The 22,820-nt window shown below is 41.2% G+C and overlaps 1 protein-coding gene across 3 annotated transcripts in view; it reads left to right on the top strand.

Moving 5' to 3' along the window:
• TXLNB (taxilin beta) overlaps positions 1-22,820 on the top strand; it is a 48,835-nt gene that overhangs the window by 1,757 nt on the left and 24,258 nt on the right. For 2 of the 3 annotated variants that reach the window (XM_030448699.1, XM_030448700.1), the window contains 2 exons: positions 17,702-18,118; positions 20,013-20,104. In XM_030448699.1, coding sequence (XP_030304559.1) covers positions 17,702-18,118; positions 20,013-20,104 — 509 coding nt within the window. Of the gene's footprint in view, positions 1-12,341; positions 12,513-17,701; positions 18,119-20,012; positions 20,105-22,820 lie in introns of those variants that run through there. The other variant, XM_030448702.1, reaches the window with a different exon arrangement.

The following is a 22,820-nucleotide window of genomic DNA, read 5'->3' on the forward strand; positions in this document are numbered from 1 at the left end:
TGTTACTCTTTGCCTCATTTTAGAAAGAAATTTTCAACGCCAGGTTTTTAATAGAGATGTATCAAGATTGCTGTCCCTCTCCATCTGCTGTGCCCTTCACCCTCTTAAAAATTTACAGAGGGGCAATTCAATCATAAGCCTGAAATGGATTTTGAAAGACACATATTTATACCAAGTTAAAAATAAGCAAAATTTTTTCTGCCATATGAGGCTTCATAAAATGCTGACCACTTTTCTCACTTTTTTTCTCTCACTGGGCCATTTTGTTATCTGTGTCTATTTTTTATCTGTGTACATTTGGAAATATATTCCCTATTTTATCAGCAATAAATCAAAAGAAGACTTTAGGAAAAAAAAAACCCAAAACATCTGACAGTACTAGTGTGAGTACATAGCTTTTCTTAAACTAAAGAACTAAATAAGATGCTAAAGGCACACCTACTTATATGCAGATTTGACCAGGGGCCTCCCAATACTTGTACTGTGAGTTTTCTGATGGAGACTGCTTAGCTGACACTAGCACACAACGCAGGAGAGGGTGAAGTTTTTGAAAATATATAAAATGTCTTATCTCCTGCTATTGAAACAGAATTAACACAGAGAATTTCATATTCTCTCTTCCTGCCAGGATAAGAGTTTAAAGGCTTGTTACTCAAAATCGATTCCAATTTCTTCCAGCTACGTTATTTGGTCTAATAATTGATATTACCTCTGTCTACAAACCTTGTACAGTTATACATCCTCCATTAACTTCATATGAAGTATGTAGTTGAAGATGGGAATGGGTTCCTGGGATTTTCCAGCAATAGGAAATGACACCAAGCTTCTGCACACATCTGCTTTGTACATAAGCTAAATAGTTACACTGTAGGTTGCTGATAGGATTATAAGGGTTATAGAGTTATATTTTGGGTTGTTTCTGGATTGTTTATCAGCAGGCTGCACTAAGTCTAGCTTGTGATCCAACCAAGAGATGAAGGACAAGGTTCAAACGTGGGCATGGAAACAAATACAAAAAGTTTTTAGGCAGTAGGGAGAAAAAGTATTTATGACCATTACAGAGAAAATTTTCAGGGATAAGTCTGAAAACCAGTCATTCCTAACCCTCAAGTTATAAACAGGTGCCTGTCTGTGGAGTAGTGGGAACAGTTTGGTTTTGCTTGTCATGTCTGATGTGGCACAATAATGTACATCAAAGAAGTGGAGAGTTTGGGAAAACCTGAGGTGTTAACCTTCTTCGCAGACCATTATTTACAACATAAACCTGAATTTGCTCTGGCAGATGTAAATGAGCAAAGCTGCCATCAGATGGAGACAATGAAGCCTTGCAATCCTGCATGCTGGCTGCTTTGTTCTTGAGGGCAGACATAGGATCCATGTCCTTTCTCCTAGGAGAGGAGCAGGGAGCAATTCCATTCCCAGTCAGCTGCTGCACTGGAAACTGTTGTAGCTAAAACATGGACTTGAAGCTTTTCTCAGTCCTGCTTCTAAAATCCACCTTCTCTCTTTTTAAATCCCCCATAATCCTATGTCTCTGCCTTGTCTGGTGGGATTCTGCGTCAGTGGCCAGAAAGCATCACAGACCCCGTGCTTTCTCATGTCCTCAGTTCAGTTTAATGAGGGCAAAACTAAGCTGCTGAAAGCATTTGAGGAGGTGGCATGTTTGCTTTGGGATGTGAGGTCAGCCCATGCAGTGGTTTATTGCTGCCGTGCCCTAGGATGGTAGGGGAGGGTGACAGCTGGTCTGTCACAAGTCACCTTGTGTGTGACTTTGCCCTGTAAGGACAGGAGCAGACTCTGACGGGAGTCTCAGCCTTTCCCTGGCTTCTCAGATAGGGCCCTGCTGCAGGCAGCCTGCTGTCCTATCCCTTGGCTTCTTTTTCTATTTCTTAGCTATTGCCTTGCAAGATGGGATCCTCTTGCTCAACCTTTTAATCAAGTCCTTTACGTGGAAGACGGCAGTGCACAGATAATCGCACATGTTTTTGAAAGAAGCCCTTTAAATTGTTGATACTTGCTTGGAGAGGTTTAGTTTCAATTCACAGTTTGTTGAAACAGAGCAAGAGTAATTTAACGTGACAGATAAAGCCCCGCTATCAGGAAGGCTGCAGTTGTCGGGGCTTGTCCACTAGGTGTAGCTGAAGCTCTGCATTTCTTGGTGTTGGAAGTCTAAAAGATCAACCTTTTAATTGGTTTAATCTCATGCTTTTTAGCCAAATGGAAGGTGGTCAGAGTGAATAGTGATGGATGTTTATGGAAAAGAGTCTTCACCTAATGCAAGAATTACATCTGGACCATTCCAAAAGGCCGCCACAAAATTTGGTTAATATTCCCAGGTACTCTTTAGTCTGGTTCCTCTAGTGCAGTCCTTCCAGTCCAGGAGCCTTTCTGACATGGTTCATTTTACACATAAATATCCCAAGCGACCAAGTCCTCTATTAGAGGACCTGGATCTGGTTGTGTGGTTTTCCCCTAGGCTCTATTACCAAAGGTTGCTTTTAAAAGAGGAGGTTGGCTCCACAGAACCCAGTGAAGCAAAGCACTTCTGAGTTCAAAGAAGTTGAATTCTCAGTTAGTATTTTGGCCTGAGGAAGAAAGGGAGAATACTTTGCTTCCTTGCTTCTCCTTCAGATCTCTCAAGTTCTTTCTCTACATGACAGCTTTGCCCTGAACGGTATCCTTATAACTTTGATTGAAGATAAGACAAAACAAGAAAAGACCTGGTGCATAAGGTCTTTTCCTTATGCAGGAGGTCCAGTCTCCATTTTGTTGGCATTTTTTATGGTTAGCTTGCCTGTGAATATTACTAGAAATTGAGATTATTATTCACCTGATTTTCCCAGATAAACTTTGTCACCAAAATCTAGTTGTACTCTGATTATAGTTCTGACCTAGCTAACTGCTTGGCCGTTGGTGTCTAAGTCAAAAATCAAGGCTTGAATGAAGGTTTACCCAGCATAGCCATACCACTGGGATCCCTTCTGGAGTGCAAGAATTACTTTATGCCAAAACTCCGTCGAATATTCTGGGACTAACAGTTGTTTCAGTTTCTCCTTAAATCAGTGTCAGTGGGCCTAAAAATGCTCTGAATGCATTATTCATTTTAGGAGGACTATACATTGCTTGGCCGGGGTACACCATAGTGGTGTAAATGAGTCTCAGGTCTTGTAAGTCCTTCTTGAAACTCCAGAGTGGTGCTGCCAGAGTCCCTGCTTGAGCACGTTAAAGCACTGCATGAGCACAGCACTCTCAGTGCAGGTATGAACCATCCTCTGTAGCTCTATCACCTCATGTTATGATGATAATGTTATCTTGGGTTGAGTCAGGATTCACGATCACTATGGTGACCAGGAGCCTAGCTGAGGTTCTTTTTAAGTTGATTTGAGTACAACAACACATATTGGCATATATTCCTAATGTTATTTTTAAGCCAGGAATGGATTAGGGCATTTTCTGAGCCATATCTTCCTCTGACGTTTGCTTATTGTTACTGTTATAATCATCCTAATAATGATTTAATGGGACTCTCTGATGACTTTTTTTCATCAGCATCAGGTGAAATAACTGGAAAACATCTTTCTTGTTTTAGAGCAATTTTTTTTATGACTCTGGTAGCAAGTGGCCTTTAACTACTGAAAAGGAAAGGTAGATGGAAAGCTGAATTAGACATTTTCTGCTAAATCTGATTGACTAACATTTTCCTCATTTTTTTTTTCCTTTCTGACAAGAAGGAAGAGCTCCAAACTGCTTTTTGGTCAGTGGCTTTTACCAGTCTCTTTCATTGTGAGGAAATTGCGTGTTACTTTTTAAGGAAACCTAAGTGTTCTTTATTTCTATGTGTGTCACATCTCAGGGGTATGGATACTTTTCTCCTTCTGGTTGTTTTGCTAGAACAATGAAGCAATAGATGTATATAGCATTTAATGTCTCAACGAATTCAGATTGTCATTAAAGCATCCAGTGTTTTGTGGGTTTTTTGTAGCTGCCTTTAAGAAAGGCAAGTTACCAACATATATCTACTTGTGCCAGCAGTTACAGGGTTCATGAGTTCTCAGCTTTTGTTGCCTGAGATGGATGATCATGCAGAAATGATGCATTTCTCCCTTCTTCCACTCTTTGGTCAAGGTTACCTGGAATACTGATGTCCTGTGGGTATCCTTGACACCTGACTGTCTAGGATGGAACAAGATGACAGGACTTTGAAATTGATAGTGTCAGAAGGACTCAGCTAGTCAAATATTATTTGGTGACATAAAAGGAAAGAGAAGACAGAGGAAGCCAGGTTTAAAGGAACTGTATCTTTTTGTTTGCTGTTGGCTGACACATAGGAGATTTCTGGGGAACTTAACTGCCTGGCGTGCCCTCCAGTGGATTTTTTCTTTTTGTGATTGTTTGACCAATAAGTGAGAAAGAAGAATGGAACTAAAGATTTTATTTTTCCCATTCTCCAAGTGGTGAAACAGTGCAAATTTTGCAAACAGTGGCTATCCTTCCTGCCTGTTCTGCTAGATGATCTCCTAGTGAGGAAAAATTACTGCACAGAAGCTAACATTAAAGAGCCTGGAGGTGCAAGCAGAGAGTAGGAGCCTGCTGTGCCTGAAGAGTACAAGCATGCAACAGAAAGGTGGCCCTGGGGAACTTAGCCACTGGCTATCTTATAAGAGAGGAAAGGCAGGTGAAAGACCAAATGATGAGAATAAAAAAAGAAAACAAACTGAAAACAGATAGTACTTATTAATCTTTTGAACTACAGTATGAAAGCCCCAGGATTCGGTTTACATTGTGGTGTGTGGGTTGTCATAGTCACAGTCCCTGAAATGGCTCAGAGATCTCACAGATATTTCATGAATTTATTGAAAATCAGAATTCCAAATTTCCAAGGTCATGTGAAGTAAGATTCCTTTCTGTAGGGAAGATAACTTAATCTTGGCTAACATTTTGGCCCTCCAGTCCTGTAATTTACCTAACTTAGCCCTCCTTTGAGAAAAGCAGTGATGCTTTAGACCATCTATACTCAAGCTAACTAGACAGAGAATTTCACAACTGCTGAAAACCCTTTACAGAAAGTGGATGCACACAAAGTACATAAAGACACAGCATTTTTGTGAGATGGACCTACCCTTCACTCTGAGCATGCAACTACAGTCCTTAAGCAAGCACACCGCAATTAAAGTAGAAAACAATCTGAGCACATCTTGTTTCCATCTGCATGACCTTGGGCACATTGTTGTTTATTGTGTATTAATGTGTAACACTTTACCTGTCAGTTTACCCTTGCAAATAATGAGTACAATGTGCTTTCTGCGGTTGATTGCTACTTGATGCTGAACTTGCTTAATAAATAACGTTAGATCCTTGCATGCAAGGTTCTACACAACTTGAAATCACTGCCACAGCAGTTTCTTCCTACATCTTTAATTCTAAAGTTTGTGTAAGTGTTTCAATCCCAGATGATAATTATTTTTATTGAAATACGTTTTGGACTCTGAAAACATGACTAATAGCCAAATGCAGGGGGGGAAAAAAAGGGAAAAATAAACAGTAACTAGTGATGTGCCTTTCAATGCTACAGAACACAGACACTATTAGAGGCTGGCTGATAATGATTTCAGAACATCTGAGTGAACTAGCATTGTTCTCGCTGATTCCAAGAGGGGTGCTAAATAGTTGATTTTTCCCTGTTTCAGCAGTTCTCCATACTCTATCTGGTTTAGAAGAGCTATTGAGAAGCACTGCGATCTAACCCATCCACTCTTCTAGAGTGCCATTAGAAGAAGAACACATTTTAAATTCAAACTTTTATAAGTAGAGTTTTGGAGACACACCTGAAGTTATCTAATACTAAACATAATGCATATGTCCTTTTGCGTACTCCAATTAAAGTCCAAATTAAAATCCAAATTAGAGAGCAACTTGTCTTTCCCAATATCTATGACTTGCGTAAGCTTTTTATGTACTCAAAATGAAGTTTTACTGTATTCTAACAATGATATTTGTCTTTCAGCCCAGTAAAACTTGAAAGATACTCTCACCTGATCTTTTCTTTATTCACCCTTTCATCTCTTGGGTTTTAATTTCTTCCTTACTCATTTGCCCCTACAAATGTTGGAATGTTTAATAAAGTGATTCTATCTAGACAGCTAGAAAGCCCTTATAAAAATCCAATTAACACCACTTCACAGTTTTGATCTGTTAATGCCAATATACCTTTCGCAGAATTTTGTTTTCCATGTAGTGATTCTCTTTCCACTCATGTATTAAAATAGGTCATCAGTGTTTACATCAGCAGCAGTTTTAGATATCACACAGTAGTGCTGCCAGCTCTGCAGATTACTATGTGGTTCCTTCTGAACTTACAGTTTATCAGCCACCCTGTCATTATCCTATAAAATAAACTTCTCATTAGGACTTATTTCACAACTACTGTCTCTGTTACTTTCCCCTCTTCTTTCTACAGGTCTTTATCTTTCAGCACAAGTGTTCTCATTTCCGAGTGTTTCTTTAAGTGTTATCTCAATCTGTATCATTCCCATTGTGTCAGTCCCTACTCTTCCCTCCCCTGCTCTTAGACAGGTTACTCACAGCCTCAGTGTTGCTCAGACCCCCACCCCCTTCATCGTCCTTATGGTTCTCAGCAGAACTTGGACCTCATCCTTTCCAGAGAAAGGTGTTTGGCTCCAGTTATGAGATGTTTTACCACCCATACAGCTGAGTGAGTTTGCCTCCAGTTTCTCATTTGCTTCATTCTCTCTGCTGCTCCCCAGCAGGTGCTGCTTGGGCAATCAATTGCATATCAGGAGCAGCTGCAGGACTGAGCCTTTAGTAAGTCTTTCCCACTTCTAACTTTTACAAGCCAGCTCTAGCAGCAATCTTTAAAAAAAAACCAAAATCAAAAAACAAAACCCAACCAACAAAAAACCCACAAAACAAACCAACCAAACAAAAAGACAAAGCAAAATCAATTGGCATAATGATAACAAAACTGATCAAAACTGATGCAAGTGAATAAGTGAATATTACTAGCAAGTGAAGGGGCTAGGAAAGGGAGGGAAAGACAAAATAGCTACCTCATGCAAAGCAAATCAGTTTACATTATCTTACTAGAATAGATAATTTCTCTTCTACAGCTCACCCTTGACCAGGGTACCCTTGGCACTTACAAAACTTCCAAATTCTGCCCATATGCAATTTACAGCATGATTACATCTGAATTGGGCCCAGATATTTCCCCTGGCAGTTTCACAAAATGTCCAAGGATGATGGTTGACTTGGCCCAACTCTGTTCCCACAGTCTGTTGGTAGAAGTTCATTTCTAGGCAGAGGGTCATAATTTTAAAATTATATTATATTTAAAAATTAGACCATATGAGGATTCAGTACCTTTTTAAGTCTCATACTAGATTTCATCTTGGTAACTTCGCTACAGTACCATAATACCTGGAAATAGCTAATACTGCTCTTCTTGCCTATAAATTACCTGTATAAATTGCAGGGATGCATTCAGACACGACTGCATGCCTCAGCTGAGGGATTCTTTTACCTTATACATGAAGTTTCAAGAGAAGCTACCCTCCAATTTTCCAAATTCTTCAAATAGCACACAGCATAATGTATTTATGGAGAGTCTATCTCTTGGGCAAGCTGAAGCAGTGGAAAATGCCTGGAGGAAATTTAAACCCTGATAATTGATTTTGCTTGCTCTTAAGGTTTCAAAAGACTTGAATCTTTCCAAGAATAAATCAAAAACTGTTCAGCAGCAAACTATGGGGAATTCCTCCAGATTCTTAGAGTAGTTTCTTTGCTGAATTTCAGAAATTATATTCTTACTGATGTAGATTAAGAATTAAATTATTTGCTTAAAATAGTTAAGTCTGTTGCCTACTGGGATTTTCTGTTTCAGCTGATTTGACTGTGTTATTAACTGCCATTGGTAGCCAGGATCTTGGAGTATAGAAGAGACAAACCTTGACAAACCTTAGGTATGCAACAAACCCTTCAGGCCATAAAATCTTATTAGAAGGCAAACCATAACCTCTCAACCCTTTTGAGATTGATTTGGAACTAGAAAATGTGTAGAAAATGGATATAGTGCAGAACACCTGCTTTGTGTATGCAAATAAATGCAAATATGTTATTTTCTTTCCCCTGCCTTTTTTTTTCTCTTTTCATTGACACAGGACTAAGCAAGTGAGAAACGATTCCCAAGAGGTCATCATGCAAAATGGCTGATTGGTCCAGATGCTTATGACATTTTTATAGAAGTAAATTAAACCCAGTGGAGATTGGTCTTGACAAACTTTGCATTGGGATCTCATAGGCATCTCCCAACTGGTTCAGTTATAGCTGCCCACAGCAGGGGAAACTCTGCCAGATTCAGCAAACTGCTGACTTCTAGACCACTGTTCTCACATCTCTGCTTCTGTGTCTCAAGACTTTTATGAGGGCTCTTTCTAAATTCTAATTATACATTTTACATTATAGGAATTTCTAAATTCTTCATGCACATTATACTTTCATTATGTATCTTACATACCTCATTAATATCTATTAATGTTATATTTTATAATTATGTAATGGCATGGGTATTTTATGGTATATATTTAAGCAAAATGGATCTTTTTTCTGTCCAGTGTAATTTACTGAAATAGTGGTATTACAGGAATTGGTTCTGTCTGTGTACAAGATACTTTGAAAGACTTGTATTTTTCAAAAAATACAACCAAAATCAGTCAGCAGGAAAGATGTGAAGGCCTCCTCCAGGTTCGTAGCAAGGTTGCTAGAATCAAAAAGCAATGCTCTCACTCTACAGATCTGGCACTGAGATAGCAGTCCACTGCTGCCTGCATCTGTGTATGATGTGACCAGCAAGAGTTTTCTCCAGATTTTTTTGTGCTGCTGGCAAGCAGGGTCTGGTGTAGCAGAGCGGTGCAAAAAGCTCTTTTCTGGCCAGTGTAGAAGGCAGTAGATTCTCTCCAGCCACTTCACCTCTGTCAAGAAAATGGCCTGCAAGCCAAATCAGTCTGTATGTCTTCTAGGGGATATGAGAGCTTGTGCAGAAATTAAGCTTTTGTTCAGGTGAAAGAAGAAATAAAAGCTTGTCATTGGTCATGGTGAAAAAGAAATCCTCAAATCTGGTTTAACCAACACAGTATTGCCTTCAGAGAGAGTTTGTGGTCTTCAAAGCCCTTGAGCATTTGAAAGGGAGACCGTGAACTGGAAGGGTTGGCCTTTTGCCTAAACTTTCCCATGGCACACAAACAGGACACATTAAACCCCCCTAAGTAACTGCTTCAATGACAGCAGCACTAGAGTGAAGCGGGTGGAGCATCAGCAGGTGAGAGATGAGTTTTGCAGTTGAGGAAAATGGCCTGGGAGAAGAAAGGAAAAGTATGTCAGAAAAAAAGATAGGAAGAAAACCCAAAAGCTTCAATAGCATTGGCTTAGTTATGAACCTGTGCTTCCATTTGGCAAGGCTGAATGCACTGAGTATCATATAGACCAAATGATAAATACAGGTAGAAATCATTTGTTTTCCTTTCAATGCCTGTTTCCTCCATAGATTTATGCTGATGATGATTTTGTTTAATCTAGAGGTAGGTTGCAAGTCAAGCAATTTCCATGAAACATTACCAGTGACATGGGTGGAAATACCACTGTGCACTAAAAAGAGCTTAGAGTTACGGATATGCAATCCAGTTCACAACTGAACACAACTGAAAAAGAAATTCAGCTTTGTTACAGCAAATTCTCAAGGGCTGGTCTAGCTTTAATATGGGCAAGCTACATTTCTTCTCTTTTTCATTGATTACAGAAAGTTTTTCTTTCTCTTTCCCTAAGCAAGGACATGAAGTGCTCAAAGCATTGCAAAACCAAAAACCTCAGAAGCAGTGCAGGTTTCACAGAGGGGGTTTTCAGCCAGCTCTCTCCTTAGCTCACCAGATGCAACCATCCCAGTGTACGGAGTCAGAACACCAGAATGCCTGTGTGTTGCTTGTCCTCAGCGTGTAAATTGCCTGCCTGACAGTTTCAACACACTCCTGAAATTTCTCAGTATGAGTTTCTCTTTCCATTAAGGTGGTTCTTCAATTCACAAGCCAAAGCCCAGCAGATCTCTTTTAATCCAGCAGATCCCTTTTAATCTTCCAAGACAACACACACATCTGCACTTTTCTATTCCCTGACTTTACCAGAGATTGTTTTCTTTAGCTCCACATTTAGGAACAATTTAGTCCCTGTAGCTTTGGAGCCACATTTTATAAGGATGACCAACTAATTTCTTGTTATCAGTATGCTCTGATGCCTCAAGGACATGACCGAGTTCCCACTGCCCAGTGAATCCTTGCTGTCATTTGAGCTGCGATAAGGTTCTGTAAATGTTGCCAAGCTGTTGCAAAAATGAGCTAACACGCAATAGCTTTAATCCCAGTGAAGGAGAGAATAGCTGAACGTGCCTTGCCTTCTGTTTGCCAAGGAGTGAGGATATGCCAAAATAACTTTCTGTAACTCAGCTGTTGATAGTTCAGTTGTGTATTTTGATCTCAGAAACCCTGGAGCTGATTTTATTTCAAAAAGGAGACTGAGCAAGGGACTGGAACAGGAGAATTCTCCAGTCGAAACAGGAGAAGCCCATGGAGCCTGCGCAAACCCTCTTATCTTCACTGGTATTCTGCTCACTTGCACTACCCCATCACAGACAGCCCCAGAGTTTTAGCTTCTTTCAAAACATAACCAGTTGGTTTCCAACCAATTCCTAAAGATTCATAGCAGAAACTCCCAAGCTTGCAAATTTCCTTTCATTATCCTTAAATCTGTGACTTCCTTAGGATCACTGCTAAGCCACCACCAGTGTCTGAAGGAGATTTAAGAATTGATTTTTCCTTAAGCCATGATGTCCATTCCCAGATAACATAAGCTGCCTTTTCCCAGTAGATAAAAAATATTAATGAGAAACCACGCCAAGTATGTTCTTTCTGTTATCCACAAATACAGCTGGATCTTTAGTCCTCTCCAGTGAAAATCTGATATGCTGCTAACATACGGACCATTTCTGAGCCAGCACCTCTTAATACTGAGCTGCCTGGTGCTGTTTTCTCTCATGTCTCTCCTAAATCAAGTGCAAAATATTATTTTTCACTGGAGTTGAAGTCTGATTTCTCTTCTCACAGCACTGGCTGCCACTTCCAGTACCAGCTTATCGCATCTCAATTTGTGCATTAAACTGACCTACATCTTTCTCTAGGGAGTAGGCAGCAGATGGTCCTTAGGCCATCTGGCATCTCAAGATGCTGCCTGAGTGGCTTGTGGGTCAGAAGAATGGGAGATGCTGGTTGCTGGATAAAGAGCGTGCAGCTGAGCTCTGGGGAGTGCTCTGCTTGTTTGTGTAAACAACTTAGGGCTACTGTGAGCTGGCACGGTAGCATGCAGAAAGTAGGTCAGGAAGGTTACCTTGGCAGCAGCAGGAACATTTGTTTGAGAACCACTGGGATCAGAGGAACAGCTACACCACTCATCTCCATTAGCATTGCTGCTCCCATGGAGGAAGCTGTTCAGTTCACTGGAGGGGCACCAAGGTGGCTGGAGCTGGAGCACTTGCCCCATGAGGAAAATCTGGGAGAAGCAGGATGCTCAGCCTGGAGAAGAGACAGCTTTGGGAACCCTAACTGCAGCCCCAGGGTGCCTACAAGGAGATTATCAAGAAGAGACATCCTCTTCATAGAGGTGTAAGGTGGGAAGGCAAGAAGCAATGGGCACAAGTTGAAACAAGGAAAGCTCAGGCTGTGTATAAAGAGGAGAATCAGGCAGAACAGGCTTCCCAGGAAGATCATGCCCTCTCTATCCTTGGAGGTTTTTAAGATTACTATAAAGCCCTGAGAGACCTGGCCTGAGCTGACAGCTGAGCTTGCTCTGAGCAAGAGGCTAAAATAAAGGCCTTCTGTCGTCCCTTCCAGCCAGCGAATCTGTGATCAAGAATCAGTCTGGTTTTTAACAAATCCTGCCCAAATCCCAGGCTGCAAAGGGCAGTCACAGCTGGGAGTTCGCATTATGGAAAGACAACCCAATCTTTCCAGCACAGACAAAAAAATTTGACCAAGTTTGACCAATCCTCAGTTAATACAGACAAATTTCACACAGCACAAAGCACCGAGTCATTGAAGGATTAAGAATTAATTTTGAACCGTAGCAGAGTGTGTGAGTCCTCCCTTTATTTTTCCTCTCTGAGAGCCTACGATATCTCATGCTATCTCTGTCAGAGCAGGGAATAGCCAACATATCTGGCTCATGCTGGCAGTGATCAGGCAGCCTCCCTGCTCGCCTATCAGAGCCAGTCTCCTGCCCTCAGTGTCCACAGTGTTTGCTCCTGCTGTGTCATTCTGTCCTTCCCCCCTTCCTTGGTCTTCCCATCCCTCTTCTCTTACTGGCAGGATTACAGTACCAGTGTCCTGTTGCTGACGTTCCCTTTTCTGAGTTTCTGCCTGACTTTTTTTCTCTGCTCAGCTCTTCTCTTTGCTCCGGTAAGTCTGATGAATGGCTTCCTTGCTGTCACTGCTTGGTGGCATGGGGAAAGGCCTTTAATCTAAGTACTCCCCTTTGGGACTGTCTGCCTACGTTTTCTAGGAATAGCCTAAAAAGCCTGGGCACTGTGTGACGTGTGAGGAAAACAGGCAAGGATCTAAGGCTGTTGGTGAACGTAAGAAAAGCTTGTCTAAAGAGTGATCAAAAAACTTTAAGGTGACTTTGGTAGCTCTTGTCTTTAAGTGGGAATAGGGACATGGCTGCTCCATTATTACAAGAAAATAAGATTCAGGTGCCACATGAGAGGTGAGGCAGGGGATGCCAGAAATTCTCTGGGTCTGCTTTTTTCCTGTGCCTATACGGAAAACTGCCACAAAGCCTCCAAATTTTTGTTCAGTTTCATACTAAAAAATTTTGTGTAAATCATAAAGCTATTCAAATGCAGCATGTAGTTGACAAAGCTGGTTTTATCACCGCTTTCTGAAGTAATAGGGCAGTGTCTATGCTATAAGGAGGCACTTGCGTTCTTCTGGAGCGTAATTGGAGCTGCTGTAGTATGGGTCATGTTTGCTGCTTTGAGGTGTTACTGTAGTTCAGTCTGGTGTTTTGCTGAGGTAAAATTCAGATTTTATCAGGATATGCTGGCTGGTGTAATTAGTGGGACACTTTGTTTTAGAGGATTTGTGTGTGTGTGTGTGTATGTGAATTTTGAGCATAAAGTGATAAATACCATTACCCAATTTAGACGTGCTTAAAATAACTCCTGGCCACAGAGCAGGTGCCTTGTGTCCTCCTGCTGAATGCATGGGGAGGCAAGAACTAAATATAGACCAGCTTGTAAACCCTCTAGAAGTTTAAGCTGCGGGTCAGGAAGGAGGAAGAAATTCCCATGTGAAGAAAGGAAATGCTCTGTTAAAAAAAAAAAAAAATAAATAAATAAAAGCAAAACTCTGCTACAACATGCAACAGGGTGAGCAAGAGGAGCTAAGAAGAGGAGGTTTATTTTGTGCTTTGGATGGTGCCTGGGCAACAGCAGCTGCTCCAGGGGTGGAAGAGGGAGACTGATGCCCTGCAGCATGGGCCACAGTTGTCCCATCAGCAGAGAAATGGCTATTGCAGCTCTGGTAAGTCAGGTGCTCGCTCTGGCCACCTTTTATATTGGAAGAACGGTCTGATTTCAGTGCACAGTGCAGGCAAGTCATGACATAAATGTGAAATGTTAAGGGATATAGTCAGTAACAAACTCGGGATGTTACTGCACTGAACTTAGTAGAACACTTTTTCTGTATTTCACGGAGGAGAGAGGAGAATGGAGAAGAGGTTCTCCCACAGTGATGCAGGAGCATCCTCTGTTTCTTGAGGTTGTTTCTTGCTGGAGAAAGGAGAACCATCTCTGGAGCTAGGCCTCAGGTCTTGTCCAGGCTGGGGCAGCTAAGATCTGAGGCACAAGTTACAACATCCAAACCATCTCTTGGCAGTGACTTGCAGTTCTGTCCCCATATAGACTCCAGCCTAGATTTCTCTGATGTTGCTGGTGACAGGGACAGATGTGAAGTTTTAAACATGCTGGGAATCAAAGTAGAACAAATACCTAGGATCTGGGCTTGCAATTCTGCCTGTATTTCTATCAAAGCAGCCCAAAACTCTGAGTTTGGTGTACGAACGAGACATTGTACGACAGTGTTGACTGTACTTCGCTGTGAAAATAAAACCTCATTTACTCTCTGGAGTGACTGTGTGTGGGCAGCAACTAGAAGTGTTTGAGACCAAGCCTCAGTTCAAAACATCTGGGCCATGAAAGATACTGATCTCAGGGCTGTGGAACAGGTCTGGATTTGGGAGCACAGAAGGAAAAGAGTAAACAAGTTACAGTGCTCAGACTCAGTGAGGAAAGTGGTCAGTCCTCCTTCTCCCCATAAAACAAGATAAAGCCTTGCTGGAAATTCAGGTGCCTGGAGGCAACAGCAACAGTGGTAGGAACTGTAAAAGCCAAGAGGTGGATGGTTTAAAACAGGAAAAGTCTAAAATTCTTTGAGGAATCAAGGAAATTCTCTTCTGGACTCAGTCACATTTTTTTTTAGGCATTACTGTCCCGAATATATAGTGTAAATACTTTGGATCTTGCTGAGATCAGCACTGAAAGCCTTTTATGGCTTGATAAGGAAGAATTCCTGACATACATCAAAGTTAAACAGGCTGGAGCATAAGGAGAACTGGGGCCAACTGCAGTAAAATATCAGCATCAAAGGTTGTAAATGGGGCTGCTCTCAGCAGCTGAGTTCTGCCCTGCATCTCCAAATATAAATTTGGCGATGCTGGCAAAGCCATTAAAAAAACAAGGTGCAGAAGTCTTAACAAACACTGTGTTTGTGCTGAAAGTAAACCTCTGGTTAAGCCTGAAGGAGAATGGAATAAAGCATTAAAATATTTACTTCTCTGTGTAAATATGATCACCAGGATGATCCATCAGGTGTGCACCCTTGGGTTAAAGATTCATTACTGGGTATTTCTGTGGTGTTTGCCTGCCCAGGCTGGTGGCCTGAACCTCAGCAGATGTGAATTGCCATGGTTTCAGAGACTGATGATTACTAATCCCTTTCTAACCAGGAAGGCATTTTAGAGAAGATTTCCTGTGAAGCCTGTCTGTGGTTCTAAACATGAAGTTTCTCTTCCTTTCACCTTTATGTTTCCCTTATTACCAAGAAACACTGCATAAATCTGTTGCCACTGTTCATTTAAAGGCTACTGTGCTTACAGGAATGCTTAGTTATTCATGTGGGAGGAAACCTGTAGCTGGACGGTGCCTTTCCAAGAGCGACGCATTTGGGAGTTGAGAGGCAGCCAAGGGAGAGAGTCAGAGTGCATTGAGGATCATGTTGACTTGTGCCCTCTTACAAAGAGATGGAGATAGGAAAAAAGAGAAATTCCTGTTTGGGAATGGAGCATCTAGCAATCCTGTGCTACTTCTGTGATGACTGCATTACAAAAATACATTTAAATCAGGAATGTGCTTTGTGAGACTTTTGTTCTGTCTAGACAAGAGCTGATGACCCTGGATTCCTAACATTTTGACTGCCCATTGCCAATTAGCTCAAATTAATTAATACAATTGTAAACACAAGTATGAACATGTCAGAAATAAGCACATATTTTGTGGAGCTTCTAGCTCCATTTATAATAATCTTACTGACTGGTTGACTGTCAGTTAACTCCAGCTAAAATGAGATCACAAATTGTGTTCTAACATTCATGCTACCTGGTATTACTTACCTAAATTTCACATGCAGGGTCTAATCTTTCAATGTAAATTAAACTCAAGGTGAAATCCTATCAGACTAATATAATTTTACAATCACTTTGCAGTTATATAATGACCAAACCACACGTTGGAAGGAAAGAAACGGATGCATCTCTCTGACAGGGTCCATGAGACCAGGTCTAGCTGCATTCCAGAGCCATTCCTGCTGGCTTGTTGTACCTGTGAGAGGGAGTTGTACTTGTGAGAGGACTGCACGGGGGTGGACGTGTAGATAACAGTTTTCAAGCACACCCTGAGCCCCACTCAGAGCTTTCAATTACAGGCCCACAATTAATTGCTTGAAGGATGATAAACCACATTATGTGACTATCTATAAGCCTGGGCAAATAGCTAGACAATCAAATATTGAAAAATGTTGCCTTAGCGATGGCCATCACTGAACTTCCAAGCATCCCTTTGACTGGGGAGAGTTTAATACTGAACACTGAGTCATGTATTACTGTAAATTACATCTCTCTTATCGCATACTGCCTTTTGCCAAATTAGTTCATGCTTTTGAAAGCTGTAGAAATTTAGACGCCATAGAAGATATATGTTACTGCCAACTGAACAGGGAACAAAATGCTTCTCAGATAGCTCTATGTTTTCAAAACAAGTTGTCTTTTAGACAATAAGAAAGCAAATATGTCAGATGCTGGAACAGAACTGAGGAAGAAATCTTTTTTCTCTCTGTTTCTCCCCCACTGGCACCATTTTAAATCATGTAATTAAAGAGAGGAACAAAAATCAGCCTGAAAAAGTAAAAGGACTCATGGCTATAAAGAGTACAGAGTCTGTAGTTAAGCAGAAGTGGGGGCATTGCAGAGCAACACCCTGTACCTCTGAGGGCAATGCAGCAGTGACAGCAGCTCTGCTGTCACCCTGGGATGGAAGGACCCTTCTCTACTCTGAGTTTTCCAACTGCAGACACTCAGAGATGCTGTTTCTGCTGGTCCACACCTTACGGGAGCTGGGACTGGGTGGCTGGGACACTCTTGGTGACACTCTGATCTCCAGGTGCTGGGTGAGCCAGAGCAGCCTTCAGAGGAAAACAGAGACATTGGGAGCTCTGGATTCACTTAGCAGAATGCAGCTACTTAAAGACATGGGGAAACAAAACTTTCCCTTTGCAAACTGCGAACAAATTAGCTGCAATTCACCCCAGAAAACACCACAGACTAGTAATCCAGTAAAACCAACACCCAGCTGGTTTTCTTTGCTGTGACTTATTCTGTTTTTTGTACTTTGTCAAACAAGTTATCAGCATAGTGCAGCAAGCAGCAGAGTGGTTTATAGCTGTTTATCTTATTCTTTGCTGCTATTGTGACAGTATCAGACTAAGCCTTTTATAGATAAAGCACCACGCTGGGCTCTCCAAGAGCACAGTGTAATTTTCGATGCACCAGTTTCATCTAAAATACTCCTTTTTCATCATTATTTACTAAGATGTGCCAACAGGGAAGAAATAAGAAATGAAACTGATACAGCTTTGAATTGAAGCTGCCTGTATCAGTAGCCAGTACTGCAAGTAAACAGATCAAGAAAAGTAAGCATGTGGCAAATAGTATGTTCCGGGAGGGAAACAGTATAAATGACTCAGGTGTCATTTTGTGTGTTATTGCTGGCACTGGGAATGAGAGATTTTTATTTTTAAGTATTAGTTTTGGACAGGCTTTTCCTCTTTGAAAGTATATAATTTGCTTTTCTCCCTGCTGGCAAATCACCTTGGTTGTTTGTTTAAGTGTGACATATTTATCAAGCCAGAGCCAACAGATGAGCTGCCATCCCAAATTCCACACAAAATCACTCATGTACTGGCCAGGCTTTGGGAATAGTTAGATGACTAATTCCGTGTGGTTTTATATTACGCATCCATTTATTTACTGTCAGGTACTGCACCAAGCATGGAGAATGACCAGCTTCCCACCTCGCCTGGGCAGGACATCCAGGGGAAGATCGAGGACAAACCTGTCCCCAGCTCACAGTCCCCAGCTCCAGAGCCCACGGAGCAGCCAAGCACCCAGCCCAAAGCAGACGTCTGTGACATCTCGGAGGAGCTGAGCCGGCAGCTGGAGGACATTATTAAAACCTACGGGTCTGCTGCAAGTCTGATGGGGAAGGAAAGCACAGATAGTGGAACCGACAGGGCTGAGAAGGGAGAGCCAGGCAGTGTGGAGGATGTGGAGGATGAAGATGCAAATGAGGAGAGTGAGAAAGAGAAATTGGCTCCTGGGGATGCTTCCAGAGCAAAGGAGCCCAGCGTCAGCAAGGAGCAAAAGCTAGAGAAGAAAATCCTGAAAGGATTAGGCAAGTACTTGCACACTTACACAGCCCTCCTGCAAATGGAAGAAAAAAAATCCCTAATCCTTGCTCTTTCCCATGTTAAGCTTCTGTTCTGGATGATAGGGACCTCTAGTTACCACTGAAAATTATGGTGACTGTTACAACTTTTCTCTGTATAATTATTTCCAGCAATTATCTGATGTAGGCTGTATCAGGTAATAGTCCTTTTAAAAAGACAAAATCTTAGGATTGTATTAAACAATTCTGATGTACTATTGGGCAGCCCTAACTAGTGAATCTGATGACACACTGCACAAAATTGCTTCTTAAGCAAAGGAAAACCTGGCCACTCATTTCTGTCTGAGTAAGTTTTTTCTTTCCCTGCTTCCCCAGGTATGACTGTTCACTGGTCAGAACCATGCTTATGGTGATACCATGTGGAATGGGAACCTGCAGAACAAAGTCACTATTATGCCCAATTTATTTTTCACTTAGCAGATCTCTGGACTCTCTATGGACTATATGAAATAATTCAATATTCTCCATCTCCCTAAACACAGCGCTTAGAAACTGGAAAAAAAGTCTGAGTTTTTGTGCAGCACGTCCTTTCTGCTGGGCAGCCACTAGAGAGCAATATAGTTACATCCCAGTCTAGCAAGCATGTTGTTTAGTTCCCTTCCTACAGTTATCTCCCGCCAATCTTGCAATGCAACCCAAACCTAATTGCAGACTTAGCCTACAGAAAAATCACTTCATGACATTCTTACGGGCAATGGACTAAGCAGAGGACAGAACAGTTTTTTCCCCCAAATCCTTGAATGTCAAGGAAAAAGAAGGTTCCTCAATTTTCACTGCCTTGTCTCTGATTCAGATTGGTACTTCTCCAATGTTATTGAAAACTCTCCTAAAGCACAGTAATCCAGCTGCATTTGCAGCAGTTTTCACTCCAGGTTTCTCTTTTGGGTTTACTCAACTTATTTATATTGGTGGTGTAGAGAACTTTGTGTGAAATTGTGGATTTTTTCCACGGGCTGGAATTCCTCTTAGACAGCATTAGACTTGAAGTAGAAAAAGTCCAGCCTGAAGCAGAATACAAATTTGGTCTCACAGCTTTGAGAAAGAGGAGCATTTAGAAAAGCGTTGCCAAGCCCCTTGGCACCGTAGCCATTCTTATCTCCAGGGACATTTTTTATTTGATGGACAAGGGGTATTCATGCTCCAGCTCATACTCAGGGCTGAAATGAATACTAAGGTATCAGAAGAGAAGCAATATATCAGTGGCTAAGTGGTGACTTAGCTATGCACAACCAGATAGTTATTAGACTGTCTCTGGTATCCATACTCTCTTCACCAAGACAGGGAACTGATTGACACCACTGTCATGTAGCCCAGACCTGGCTGGAAGCATCCACTACACTTTGATTGTGTCCATGACACCATACTCTCCTTACCTGACTTAATCTTCCTTGCCTCATGCAAGTTGAGCAGCACAGGAACTGAGTACACCAGTTTGGATCATTTTTTGAGTACAAAGAGATCTGTTTTCTGAGCCTGCTGGGTCCAGGCCCTTTCCATCCTGTTGCAGTCAAATGTGCCATATGTGTCACCCAGCCATGTTACAAAAAGATGAAATAAAAATCAGGTTATACAAGACAAAGGTATTTCACAATCAGTGTTTTTGCTAGAAAACAGCACATTACTGAAGGCTGAAATGGAAGAAAATTCAAGCAGGTTTGTTCTTGTGGAGAGAAAAGCACACAACAGGAATTCACTGCAAAAATTATTCCTTTCCTTCCAAATTGCCTCATTTATTTTGGTTTTTTTACAAATTCATGCATCAAACATCCAAATTTCATAACAGTACATCAACTACAAACTACCTCTACCACTCAATCTCTGCCTCTTTTTTATTTTTAAGGGAAGGAAGCCACCCTACTGATGCAGACCTTGAACAAGCTAAATACACCAGAGGAGAAGCTGGACCTGTTATTCAAGAAGTATGCTGAGCTGGTTAGTACAGGATTGGTTGTCTTCTGTGCAAACTGTCTATATGAAAATGTATAAAAACCATATGCCATCATCATGGCCAAACTGTGTATAGTAATAGTGCCTGTCCTGTTAGGTGAATCTCAAAATTAGTTTTAGGGTTAAATAACCAGTTATTTGTGTGTTATTGCTGGCACTGGGAATAAGAGGTTTTTATTTTTAAGTATTAGTTTTGGACAGGCTTTTCCTCTTTGAAAGTATATAATTTGCTTTGACATGGATGGAAAAAAAAAAAGTGAGGAAAACAAGCTGGACTTTGGGTTAAAAAGTTGATGAGGCAGACTATTTGTACTTAAAGAAGAATCTCCCAAACTGATCCATGCTCAAGACTAGTGTCTAGGAACCTGCCTTCACCTTCTGCAGGGAGTTTTTCATACCTCAGTATGCAAATATTGCTTTAAATTACATATGAGTGATTTAATCAAAATTCAAGTAATTCAGGGCTTACTGTAAAATGTTAGGAAGCAGAAAAATCAGAAAATAGATAAATTAGACTCCTTGATAGAAAAAAACAACATAGTGGAATGAAGAGTCAAAGCCTTTGTCACCACAGTTTCACCCCTGTAACAACGCCAGATACCTGACTCTGTTCTCTCGACGCTTAAGATGGGTTTTTTTCAGATCAAGTATTTTCTCCTAAGTGGCAAAAGGGCTTTAAGGATATAAGCTGCGGAAATGTTACAGATGAAAAGGCTGCAGTAATTTACAGTTTGTGGAGTATTGAAAAATGTGCCAAGCAGAACATTGACTTTTTAATTGTATTTATGAGCAGATGTGTCCACGTCTCATCATAATGTGAAGTTCAGCTTCCCCCTTTTTCTTGTAAAATCCTCTGATTTCATAAATTGGCCTCAGGCAGTTTATGGTTTAGCCTGTGCCTAAAGGAACTTCATGACCTCAGATCAAGTGAAATGGGTCATCTTCTTGCTCTATAATGTACTCTCCATTGCATCCAAGCATTGCTGGGGCACTGCATAAAACAGGGGCCATATTGCCAGTCACCCATCTGGGAGAAAGGTGCTAAAAAAAAAGAGCTGAGCATTTTTTTTTTACATACTGTGCAATGACACTAAAATAATAATTTAATAACTACAAATAAAGCTTGTTGGAGAACACCTTACACCTCTCACTTAGCATGACTGAGAGGTATAGTCAGAAGTGAGCTGTACCACTCCCTCTTTTCCCTCTCCTCCATCCCATCAAACGCTTGAGGCCACTTTTTGCTTTTGCTGACTTGTTTTCCAGACAGTTCAGCTCCCTGTTTAAGTAAACCATGTGGTGACAAAAGCACTTGTTGCAGCACAGCCCAGGGGATGGTGCAGCAGTGTGCCAGGCTGTGCTGGTTGCTGGCATTGGCTTCAGCTGTATCAGATTGTGATGCTGCTGTTGCTGCTGCTGCTGCTGCTGCTCCCTGGACTCAGGGACCCGATACAGCACCAGTGCTTCCCCACAGCCACCCAACTATATGTTATTTAATTGTTGGCACATGCCCTGGGAGTCTGTATCAATAGGTACACCCAGCAAATGGAAGGCATCAGGGAAAAGAATGGCCTGGTGTCAAGGAACCCCCGCCTGCATGCACAGGGGATAAAGGCAGTGTAACCTGTGGGCACAAGCCATGCCTCACTACTTGCCATTAGAGAACATTTATTCACCAATACCAGTACAGGGGGATTGGTTGGGGTTAGTAAAGCAGACAGTGCTGTATTTTAGCTTTTGGCTACAAATGGCTGTTGCAGAATTGCTTGCGACCTATTTATTTCCAGAGGCTCTGAGCATCTTGCAAGAACAATACACAAATAAATATCAGTATTGTCATTGGCTGAAGTGGGGCCAAGATAAAAACTTTTTCCTAAACTGAGAATTTGCCTCTCTAAGACAGACTTCAAAAATCAGAATTCCTTCTATTTCTGGTTAATTTTAGCTAATATTTTATTAATTATTCTTCTAAAAATTAGCAATGGGATCCCTTTCATAATTCCTACTTACCAGTGCATTCTTGGTAAAAATGAAAAAGTAGCACCATGTCTTAGACATTCCTGAGAAGTTCAAAACTTAAATTTCTAGTGCAGGCTCTCTTTAGGGGAAAAAGAGAAAAAAAATACTTGGAAGACTTTTCATATCATGATTAAGACCTATTTTATTCTAAGCCCCCTATCTCAAGCACAGCTTGAGTGAATCATGTAAAACTTGTATAAATCATTTGATGCTCAGTGCAGGCTGAGCATGCAAAATATGAAGTAAAAAAAACCTTTTCTGCATTTTTAAAAGACAAGGGGAGGGGGCCAAAATCATGCTTGTAAAGAAAAATAAATCTCAGCCTTAATTACAGAGAGGCTATTTCCCTCCTATAATACTAGAAAAATTATTTCAGCTAGTGAAGCTTGATTAGATTCAAAATCCTCTATTCTGATCTACTGGGGTAAAAACACACAATACATATTCAGAAAGTTGAGTATAAACTGTAAATATACTTCAAGCTGGTGATTGCATTGTTTTATGGTATGCCTAGCTGTGATTTGTTTGATAATACACAGAACTCTGTACTGCAAGCATAAATTACAGAACATCTGCAGAAAACAGATTATCAGGCACAGAAAGTGTAAAATATGATGCTTGATGACGGTCTTGTTTGAGTTGCACATCGTTCCCCTGAACTCACAGACTCTCCCAGTCATAC

Source organism: Calypte anna, chromosome 3, assembly GCF_003957555.1.
Source record: "Calypte anna isolate BGI_N300 chromosome 3, bCalAnn1_v1.p, whole genome shotgun sequence".
In the NCBI taxonomy this organism is placed as follows: Eukaryota; Metazoa; Chordata; class Aves; order Apodiformes; family Trochilidae; genus Calypte; species Calypte anna.